At 57.8% G+C, this 10,897-nt stretch overlaps 1 protein-coding gene across 3 annotated transcripts in view; it reads left to right on the forward strand.

The window, feature by feature from the left end:
* Positions 1-10,047, forward strand: part of BCAP31 (B cell receptor associated protein 31) — a 28,972-nt gene extending 18,925 nt beyond the window's left edge. For all 3 annotated transcript variants that reach the window (XM_055437798.2, XM_055437800.2, XM_055437799.2), the window contains exons 5-8: positions 6,790-6,925; positions 7,777-7,897; positions 8,702-8,802; positions 9,693-10,047. In XM_055437798.2, coding sequence (XP_055293773.1) covers positions 6,790-6,925; positions 7,777-7,897; positions 8,702-8,802; positions 9,693-9,731 — 397 coding nt within the window. In that variant the 3' untranslated portion in view covers positions 9,732-10,047. The remainder of the gene's footprint in view (positions 1-6,789; positions 6,926-7,776; positions 7,898-8,701; positions 8,803-9,692) is intronic.
* The last annotated feature ends 850 nt before the right edge of the window (positions 10,048-10,897 follow it).

Consider the following 10,897-nt stretch of genomic DNA (forward strand, 5'->3'; position numbering starts at 1 on the left):
AGGTGAGTGATCACACCATTATGGTTTTAATATCTTCTGCTTCTATTAGGTCCACACAGTTTCTGTCCTTTATTGTGCCCATCTGTACATGAAATGTTCCCTTGGTATCTCTAATTTCTTGAGATTGGTAGTCTTTCCCATTCTGTTTTCCTGTCTGTCTTTGCATCGATCACTGACGAAGGCTTTCTTATCTCTCCTTGCTGTTCCTTGGAACCCTGCATTCAGATGGGTATCTTTCCTTTTTTCCTTTGCTTTTAACTTCTCTTCTTTTCTCAACTATTTGGAAGGTTGTGGTGCAGAGTTGTGACAAAACATGCTCCACTGGAGAAGGAAATGGCACACCACTTCAGTATTCTTGCCTTGAGAACCCCATGAACAGCATGAAAAGGCAAAAAGAATGGACACTGAAAGATGAACTCCCCAGGTCGGTAGGTGCCCAATATGCTACTGGAGATGAGTGGAGAAATAACTCCAGAAAGAATGAAGAGGTGGAGCCAAAGCAAAAACAACACCCAGTTGTGGATGTGACTGGTGGTGGAAGTAAAGTCCAATGCTGTACAGAGCATAGGAACCTGGACTGTTAGGTGCATGAATCAAAGCAAATTGAAAGCGGTCAAACAGATGGCAAGAGTGAATGTCAACATTTTAGGAGTCAGTGAACTAAAATGGACTGGAATGGGTGAATTTAACTCAGATGACCATTATATCTATTAATGTGGGCAAGAATCCCTTAGAAGAAATGGAGTAGCCATCATAGTCAACAAGAGTCCAAAATGCAGTACTTGGATGCAACCTCAAAAATGACAGAATGATCTCTGTTCGTTTCTAAGGCAAACCATTCACTATCAGAGTAATCCAAGCCTATGCCCCAACCAGTGACGCTGAAGAAGTTGAAGTTGAACGGTTCTGTGAAGACGTACAAGACCTTTTAGAACTAACACCAAAAAAGATGTCCGTTTCATCGTAGGGGACTGGAGTGCAAAAGTAGGAAGTTAAGAGATACCTGGAGTAACAGGCAAGTTTGGCCTTGGCAAAACAGAATGAAGCAGGGCAAAGGCTAAGAGTTTTGCCAAGAAAACGCACTGGTAATAGCAAACACCCTCTTCCAACAACACAAAAGACTGTACACATGGACATCACCAGATGGTCAACATCGAAATCAGATTGATTATATTCTTTGCAGCCTAAGATGGAAAAGCTCTATACAGTCAGCAAAAACAAGACTAGGAGCTGACTGTGGCTCAGATCATGAACTCCTTATTGCCAAATTCAGACTTAAATTGAAGAAAGTAGGGGAAGCCACTAGGCCATTCAGGTATGACCTAAATCAAATCTCTCAGTGGAAGTGACAAGGGATTAGATCTGATAGACAGAGTGCCTGAAGAACTTGGACGGAGGTTTGTGACACTGTACAGGAGGCAGTGATCAAGACCATCCCCAAGAAAAAGAAATGCAAAAAGGTAAACTGGCTGTCTGAGGAGGCATTGCAAATAGCTGCGAAAAGAAGGGAAGGGAAAGGCAAAGGAGAAAAGGAAAGATACACCCATCTGTAGTTTGTGTGGAGAAGGCAAAAATCCCTGCACTCTATTTCCTCCTGCCGCTTGGGGAGCTCTGGCCTCCCTACCTGTTACGTGCTCACCTCCCACTCCATCCAAGTAGCCAGAGTACCCCCAGCATATTTCAGCTCTGGAGCATCTGCTTGGGGTGTGTGGCCTCTTTTGGTTGCTGTCTGTCCCTGGTTTCAAAAAGGCAACGTCACAAGCTCACTCCTGTTCATGGCTTCTCTTCAGCTCCAGAGGGCCCGCTGCCCCTGTGCCCTCTATCTGGCCTTGCTGCCCCCAGCGTAGACACTGGGGCTTAAGCTTGAGTTGCTGCAGGGCCTTGGCCTTTCCCCGACCCCCTCCTGTTTTTTCTGACTTCAAGGGTGAGGAGGACCTTTGAGGGCTGAAATGTACTCCTGAGATGGATGGATGGGGGCAGCCCTCAGAAGATTCTTCCTTGGACAGTTTCTGACTCAGCTCTCCTTCCCCTTCGGCCGCCACCTTATTTCTGTGACTCCAGACTCATTAGGGTGAGAGTTCCCTGGGGCCACTTCAGCCCTGCTGTTAGACTTTGCCTGTCTCCTTTGCCTCAAGCTTTTGCTGGGGCAGCACCTGGCTTTCGGCTCCTCGCCAGGGTGGCCACTTCCCCACGCGGTCTGCACCGCAGCCTCTGTTTTGCCTTGGCGCCTACCTGCAGCGCAGGGCACCACCTGGGACAGGGTTGTAGTCGGCCTGGAATGTCAACAGGTGGCGCTGTGACCCCAACTTCCCGCTTGTGCGGTGCAACAGGGTAAGGGAAGGTGCCTGCCCATTTGTCTTTTCCTGTCGTGTCCTGAGGGCCGAGTGACCTGGTAAATGCTCGTGGCAGAATCGGCAACAGCCAGGGTGGAGTGGGGTAGCCACAGGCCTAGAATATTCCATTTGGGATGTACGAGGACCCTCCTTCTTGCTCTCATCTCATTTCCTGTGAAGCCAGTGTCTGCCCTCCCCTCCAGTTCACCCAGAGGAGGTAGACAGGATTGGTGGAGAGGACCTGTGAAACACGTCCCTGCTGCTTGATATGCTTGGCTCTCTCCTGCCGACTCCTGTTTACTCAACCTTTTAGAAAAGTAGGAAAGCCCTCCTCAGCGTCCAGAAACATCTTACCAGGTCTCTGGGGATGACGTTTGTCCGCCAAGGCCACTTTTGGATTCTCTTACGGTTCGGGCCCTGACGTCTCCCTCTGTCACTGGGTGTGTTTATAACCGAGACCCTGGGCCCCTCTGCCAGCCCTGTGCCTCTGGGAAATCCCTTTGGCGGTGGCTTCTCACCTGTTGTCCAGAAACGGCTAAGAATAGGTACCTGCAGAACAGGACTTGGGCGGTCGAGCCGAGCATGATGGAGTGAGGCCAGCAGGCGTGGGGAGAGCAGGCCGCCAGCCTTCTCTCTAGGCTGACTGCCGTCTCTACGCTGTTGAGACTTGGAGATTCTGAAGTGGAGTGCCTCCTGCCGTGTGCCCTGCTCTGTCCTGGGTCTGGGTCCCAGGGGAGACTGAGAGCATTCAGGAGACAGACAGAAAAAGGGTGCACTGACATGCCTGAGAGGGAGTGGAGGGTTCCAGGAGCTTTGGAGCTGGATCTTGGGTGAGTGAAGGGCAGGCCCAGGAGCATGGGGCCTAATGTGTCAGGGGCAGTAAGAAGTTCTAGAATGCCGACTCCTGTGTAGGCCTGGGTGGCCGTGCTAGGGAGTGCTGCTCTTGGTTTTTCCGGGTAACCGGCAGGGGCACCCTTTGGACTTGGGCCGGGGCACTGGGCTCTGCACCCAGCTTTGATGATGACTGTTTTCCCAAGTGCCTTCTCAGCTACCACGGCAGTCACAAGCCTAGCTGGCTCATCACCACGGGTCTGACATGGCACCTTTCTGTTGCTGTTTGCTGTCACCCTGTGGTTCAACTGACGGGCAAGCCCTGCCCGTGTCAGCCTGTGTCCCCCTTGCCGCGGCTGGGCTGAGGGAAGGCTGAGTCTGGGGAGAGCCAGGGCCCCAGACCCACATTCTGTCCTGGCCAGAGGTGTGGCCTCACAGCTGTGGGGGGCGGGAAACGTCATCTGCTAGGCCCCTTCCTGGTGGACCCAGGACGGGAGGGTTGGGAGATTGAGGGTGCCGTCCTGGGCCCGAAGGCATCTGTAGCTGGGCAGCCAGGTGGGGAGCAAGTGACACGGGAGATGATCGGGAGAGAAGCAGGGACTGCAATGGGCGGAGGGGACCCTGGGCGTTCAGGAGAGGCTTTGAGGGGAGAGGGGTGAGCAAGCCGGCTCTTGAGTCATTGGTGAGCATGCTCCACCAGGAGGGGGAACTGGCAAGGGCCAACATGCAGCGGCATGGAGATGAGGCAAGCGAGGACTGGTGTGTTCACACGCAGCCAGCAGTTTGGTGTTACTGGAGCAGAGGGCCATGTAGGTGGGGAGGGGACAAGAGCCCAGCTCGCTGACGGCTGTGTGCCAGCCAGAGGCAGTAGGCGGGCATCAGGGATCGCAGCAGAGAGTGACATGGTCAGGACTCTCTTGGAGAAGGGTCACTGGCTTTCCTTGGGGTTGTGTTTTGCCAAACTGCATGATCAAGGGTAGGGAGGAGGCCAGTTAGGAGCTGTTAAAGTCACCCAGGAGAGAAGCAGTGAGGCATCAGGCGGACTGGGGCCCCAGGTGACATGCAAGTCCGAGAGCTCAGGTAGATCAGCAATACCTTCTACCGCAGGGCTGGTTGGCTTGTCTTGGATGGGCTACGTTGGCCATGCCTTGGGGACATGCAGGAGCCACCAGAGGGTAGGCCGCTGGATGTTGGGATCTGGTTGAGATCCTGAAGGCAGGCAGTCGGGGGTGTTGGAAGGAAGGGGAGGGGAGAATTGCAAGAGGGTGACCTGTCACCCACCCCAAATGCTACAGACAGGCTGCTCCTGGGATGCGGCGGTTACTGCTGGTGGCGTGGTCAGGGCAAGGCTCAGGTCAGTGTAGGTTGGGGCATGGAGGGGCCAGGGGAGCCACAAGGGGTTTGGGCTGCTGGGCAGGAGAGCCTGGAGGGATGAGGCTCCTGGCAGAGGGAATTACCCGGAATCACCAGAGGCTGGGTTGGAGGAACAGGTCTAACAAGAAAGGAGAGGACAGGGATGAAGACAGTTGGTGTGACAGACACGTGGTGGGGGCAGGGCCCTGATCCTGGAGGCTCCTGACCTGAATCGGGGAGGCCCTCATGGTGGGCAGTTCTGGGGCTCGGTACCACGGGTTCGCTTTTGCTGGTCACCCTGGTTCTCCGTAAGTGAGGCTGGGCTGGGCTGGGAGGGCCCTGAGCAGAGCTGGGCCTGGCCTCTCTGGCTTGGCTGCTGCGGTCACTCACAGCCCTGCTGCAGTTGGCCTGTGGGGGCCAGCGAACAGGGAGCGTCACTTCAGGTTGGCCCACCCCGTCATTGCCGGCTGGGTCTGCCAGGTGGCACACGTGCCCTCCCCACCGCAACCCAGTCTCCAGCTGGGAGGAGCAGCCGGCTCCACCCCGCCGGGATTGTCTCTGAGCTGCCTGTGGGCTCCGGGTTGAATGAGACTTGCCTTTCCTGCGGGGCTCCTCCGGGACCGCCACTCCGCCTGTGTGCCTCAGGCACATTGCTTCTCTCTGTGGCTCCCGGGGCGCTTGAGAGGTCCCTGCATCTCCAGGGCTCCAGCCTGGTGGGGGGCAGGCTGGTGGGCAGTCAGGGCTGAGACAGGGAAACCTGAGCCCCAGGCCACGAGGTCCCGCTCGCTAATTTTAGAGAGCACATGTCACTGGAAACTCTCCTTTCCTGCCAGGAATCAGTCGCGTGGCTCTCTCCGTCCTGACAGGGGCCCCTGGAGCTGCTTTCTGAACCAGGAAGTGTGATGGGTCGCTCACAGCCCCCGTGAGCCGCTTTGTCTCGGGCTCATTCCTGGCAGGGGCTCGGCCAGGGCGAGCTAGGTGTCTCGGCCCTCCCATCTCTCCCTGCTCTTCTCGGCCAGTGTGAGTAGCAAGTGTCCGCAAGAGCCCTGCAGTGGCCGGAGATGATGCCTCAGAGCAGGCATCCTTGGTTGCTTTGTCTCCTCTGAGTGAGCACTTCATTGGGGAAATACCCTCGCTGAGTCCTCCCCTCACCCCTTGGGCCTGGCTGTCCCACACCCTCCTCGGGGCAGTGACTGGGCAGGTCCATCCTAGCCTTTGCCCTGCTACATTCTGTACTCCAAGGCAAAACTTGCCTGTTCCTCTTGACTTCTTACTTTGGCATTCCAGTTCCCTATAATGAAAAGTACATGTTTTATGGGTGTTAGTTCTAAAAGGTCTTCATAGAACCATTCAACTTCAGCTTCTTCAGCATTAAGGGTCAGGGCATTGGCTTGGATTACCGTGATATTGAACAGTTGGCCTTGGAGATGAACAGAGATCCTTCTGGCTGGCAGCGGCGTGACTGGCCTGGACCTGAGATGTGTGCCTGGGCCCTGATCCCTCATTCTCTGTCCCCCTCGCCCTGGGAAACCTCAGGGTGGTGATCCTGTCTAACACATGTGCTCTGGCAGCTACCTGTGGACTGCCCACGGGAAGGGGCTGAGGAGAGAAAAGGTGTCTCCATCTCGCGGTTGCCCTGGGGCGTGGTTCCCTGGAAACTGAGAACATGGCGTGGTTGCCAGCTTGGGCCTTGGGGTCAGAACGGGCATGAGCGCACATTCCAGCCACATTGGTTTCTGGCTCGTAAGCGATGGCTTCAGCCGCCTGAGTCTCTGTTCCCCTCTGTGAAATGGGGGCAGCGGTAGTGTCTGCCTCTCCAGGTGGGCTGGACGATTTCGGCTGGCTCATTCAAAGTGTCCCCAGCACGGGCTGCTCCGGATGATCAGGGCGAGCACAGCCTTGCAGCAAGGAAAGGGGCAGCAGGGCTGCTTTGGCATGTCTGGGCCCCGCCCTGCAAAGTGCCAGGTTCTGGGCCTCCAGGCTGGATGTAAACCCAGTCCCCCATTGTCCTGTCAGGCCCCTGCTGCCTGTGCCTTTGAGGCTGGGAGAGCCCCAGGGCTGCAAGCAGCCTTTGGAGGGCACTAGCAGTCATGGTAGCAGAGGACAGCTCCCAGCTCCATCTTTGCCCTCGTGTTGGCAGTACGTTGCTTGTCTCCAGGCTGGCGATCCAGAGGGACAGATCTCGTTTGGAGGCAGGTAGAGGGTGGGGGCAACCCAAAGAAGTTCATGCGAGCCATTTTTTCCTCTCCCTTTGTTTTATCAACAATTACAGCCTGCTTAGACGCCTGGTGACTCTCATCTCCCAGCAGGCCACGCTGTTGGCCTCCAACGAAGCCTTTAAAAAGCAGGCAGAGAGCGCCAGTGATGCGGCCAAGAAGTACATGGAAGAGAACGACCTGCTCAAGAAGGTGAGTTGGGTCCACCTGACCCCTTTCCTTCCCCTCCCGCCACGTGACATTCTTCATGGGCCTCGGAAATGTGTGACACCGCTGTTGTCCAAAAAGTGAAGCAGTCAGGCAGACAGACGAATGGACATTTCTCGGTGTGGAAGGCGGGTGTCTGGGAGGGGTCCGGGGGTCACAGTGGGCAAGGGGGGCCCTGACTGCTCTGTTGCCTCTCTCTGCTGCAGCCAGGTCATACTCTTCCGTGATAAAACCGACTCCCTAAGGAGCCGAGCCCCGGGCTGTGACCATGGGGCAAGTTAGCACAGAAACACCCAAGATAAGACCCCCCCTGGTCTTCCTGAGGATGGCTATCAGCTGGGGACGAGGTGGGGCAATCCTCGAAGGCTTGTCCGAGGAGATGAGGTGTGAGCCAAGCTGGGGAGGAGGAGATAGACAGAGCTGGATTCAGAGGCGGAAGACAATTGGTCGGGCAGTGCTGCATGGGGGCTTCTTGGCTAGAGTGAAAGGTGGTGCTTGGGGAGAGGGAGACAGGAGGGCCTGGGTCAGTTGGGAGTGACTGGCCGCAGTCCCCAAATGACAGCAAGTTGAGTTGTTGGCTAGCCTGGGGGTAAAGTCGGAGGAGCTGCTGAGAACAGAGCCAGGGCAGGCAGGGCGTGTGGCCTGTGAGCTGTAGCAGGTGGCTGGGAACACGCAGTGGCCCGATTCTGCGCTGACATTTCTGAAGGGGCAAGTGCCCAGGACAGCTTGAGGAATCCCAGCTCAGTGGGGAGGACGGACCAGGCCTCCCTCCTCCCTCCTCCCTTCCCCCTCCCCCCCTCCACCTGAGTGACCCGGATCCTTGGCTCTCTTCCTAGGAAGCTGGCGGTGTCACCAAGTTGGGTGGCAGAGACAGCGAAGTGAAGGTGCAGGAAGAGAACAGGAGCCTAAAGGCTGATCTCAAGAGACTGAAGGATGAGCTGGCTGTCAACAAGCAAAGTGAGCACTACCCTCGGGTTGCCCGTGGCCCCCAGAACTCCGGAGCCTCCGCGGGTGGCTGCTGCACCTTCTGTGCCAAAGGATTCATACCAAACTCGCACGCAGGCTGAAGAGCTGGGCGAAAGTAGACAGTGGCTCCCAGCTCACCCAGCCCAAGCCCAGCTGGGGTTGGCCTCAGCCAGCAGGGCTTCGTGGTTTAGCAGTCTGTGCAGGGTCCCACCAAGGAGGGCCCAGGCACCCCAGAGACGCAGGGGCTACCTCCAGAGCATCTCAGCCAGTGCCAGGTGTGGAGAGTGGCACTCTCTGTCTTGTTAGCAGGGGCCTGGTGGGTGGGGAAGGCAGGCTAAACCAGAGCCGCTAGAGATGCTCCCATCTACTTCTTTCCTAAAGGCCTCTCTTGACACGTCTCTTGTTCCCAGCTTTGAGGCTGGGGTCCCGCTGCTGCTCTCACCCCCAACCTTTTCAGAATGTTTTTCCCAGGCCCCCAGCCCCCCTGCCCCCGTGAAGTCACTCCTGCTGAGAGCCACGCAGGGTCTCTCCATGATGGGTTGTGGGGAGGGAGCCCCAGTGTCTTCCTGTTGCCCCAGGTTTGTTGGCTAGGCCTCTCCCACTTCTGGAGACTCTCCCTCTGGATGCTTCCACGGCAGCTGGTGGAGGAGTCTTCTTGAGAGGAGGGGTCTCCCAGACACCCTCACTGGGGACGGACCTGGGGCAGCGGCATCTGCTGTTTCCAGTAAACGGGGCTTTTCTCCCTCAAACCTCATCTTTTCATTTTCCTTTCTTCGCCACTTGTGCTCCCCCCAGAACTGGAGAAGGCGGAAAATGAAGCTCTGGCCATGCGGAAGCAGTCTAAGGGCCTCACCAAGGAGTACGACCGCCTGTTGGAGGAGCACGCGAAGCTGCAGGTCAGCCCCTCAGCCTCTGGGCCGACCTGTCCGCTTGGCGAGGCCTTGGCAGCAAGCTGGCTGCAGTCTCTCCTAGTTCCCCTGATTTCCTCTGGTGCTGCTCCGGCCAGTGCCAGTCTGGGCCCCAATAGCTGGAACCCCTCCTTGGGTAGGAGCGCTGTGGCCTGGTAGATGGCAGTCACTTAACAAGGTGGCCTTGGCCTCTGGGCCAGCCCTCTGCGCTGTGGGCCTTCCCAGCCTCGTGCCCAGCATCAGTGCCCCTGAGAAGCGGTCCTTTCCTGCCATGTACCACTGGTGCACAGTTTGGAGCCCCCTGACTCCCGTTGAGGTTCACTGAAGAGCCCCAGCAAGTACCAGAGAAATTAATGGGAAACTCCCCACCCTGCCCCCAGCATTCCCTGTGCTGGGGCAGAGAGCGGGGAGCATCACGGGTCCTAGTCACTTGCCCTGTGTCCAAACACTCCAGGAGACCAGAAACTGGGTGTGAGGGCTACGGAAATACTCCTGAGCTCTGACAGCTTGACTGAGTGCTTGGGGGCCCAAATTGGGGCGTCACGGAGGGTGGAGAGGCTGTGCCCAGCCCCCAAAGGAGGACCAAGAGCTGAAGTCGAGGGCAGGCTCGCAGGCAGGACGTGGGAGGGACTTGGAAATGCGGAGGCCGCCGTGAAGATGAGCGGGAGGGCAGGCGAGGCCCAGGAGACAGGAAAGAGCAGTAGCTGCAGTGAGGGACTGCTCAGGAGGGGCTTCCTGGGCTCATCGGCTGCCTGGCATGTGGCGAAAGGGGAGCCTGGCTGGGTCCTCAGGGCTGAGGGGACTGGAAGGCAAAGGGGAGGAGTGCACCCTGCCGCCACCCCCCCCCACCGCTTTGCAATCTTCTGTCCCCTCTGCAGGCAGCAGTAGACGGCCCCTCGGACAAGAAGGAGGAGTGATGCTCCCCGCCCACCTGCAGCCGGCTGCGGCTGGAGGGCCCGGCCTTGCTCGGTACTGCAGCTCTCTCCTTTGCGCTTCTGTTCCCTCATGCCGCTTGCCGTTCCATGCACTGCCCGCATTCCTTAGGGGACCCAGGTTCCCCCCCCCAGAATAAGCCAGGCTGCGGCGGGGCTTGCTTCCCACTGGGCTAAGCCCCTCGATGTCGCATGCTGATATTCTGGGCTCCTAAGGCTCCTCTCCTCTGGTCCTGCTGCAAGGCAGACAGAGCAGGAAGAATAGCTTCTTGGGGGGCAATAAAGTCTGTTGTGTTGTGTCCGTGCCGCGTGCGTGTGACTGAGGCCGTGGGGAGGCCGCCTTGTGATCCCCCTTCCTGGACCAGCTCAGATGCTGATGGCAGGCAACTCGGACAGAGACCCTGGCCCCAGGCTTGGCCCCTGGAGGCCTATAGGATGCTTTTCCCTGCCTTTGTTCTAACTCCCAAAGAAAGGCTCCCTCCTCCCGGGCCAGGCGCAGGCTCGCACTTGCCCCGTCTGTGCCCTGCCTTGGGCACCCCAGGCCAGGCCCGGCTTGATGGCCACATGGGGCATGTTGGTCCTGTCATCTCCCTGGGCCCAGGGGAGCTTGGGAGACGCAGGGAACCCACCGGGCTTCCGGGTGGCAGCCTCGCCCGCCTCCTTTGGGTCCTGTTCATTACATTGAGGCCAGATAGAGCATGGCAGAGTGCCACCAGTCCCTCCCTGCCCCGCCCCCTCCTGAAGGTTTCCAGGATGACCTCTGACTAATGCTGGCAAGAGCAAAGACGTGCCCTTGGCGGTGACCTACGCCTGGCCCAGGGCAAACGGAGGCAATGGGCAGAGCCTCCGGGTGGCTCTGGGGTCCCCTCTGCCACCCCGTGAGCCTGCTCTGACTTGGACACCCCCTGGGCTGGCTTGGCAGGTGGCTGCCATCAAGGAGGCTCTATTGTTTCTCCTCTGCTGCTTCTGAGAACTGGCTGAGGGGGGTTGGGGGCAGGTTGGAGGTGTTTGCTGTCGGCATTCAGGGCCCCTGGAAACAGGGGTGCAGCCAGCCAGCCTCAGGCACCGGCTCCTCCCGCCAGGCTCAGGCTGGTGGCTCCCGTTAGCAGTGTTCTTTGCCCACGTTCTTGTGGGGAGTGCCATCCCCCTTT

Source organism: Moschus berezovskii, chromosome X (genome assembly GCF_049115385.1).
Source record: "Moschus berezovskii isolate FMDL1 chromosome X, NW_MosBer_1.0, whole genome shotgun sequence".
NCBI classification, from domain to species: Eukaryota; Metazoa; Chordata; class Mammalia; order Artiodactyla; family Moschidae; genus Moschus; species Moschus berezovskii.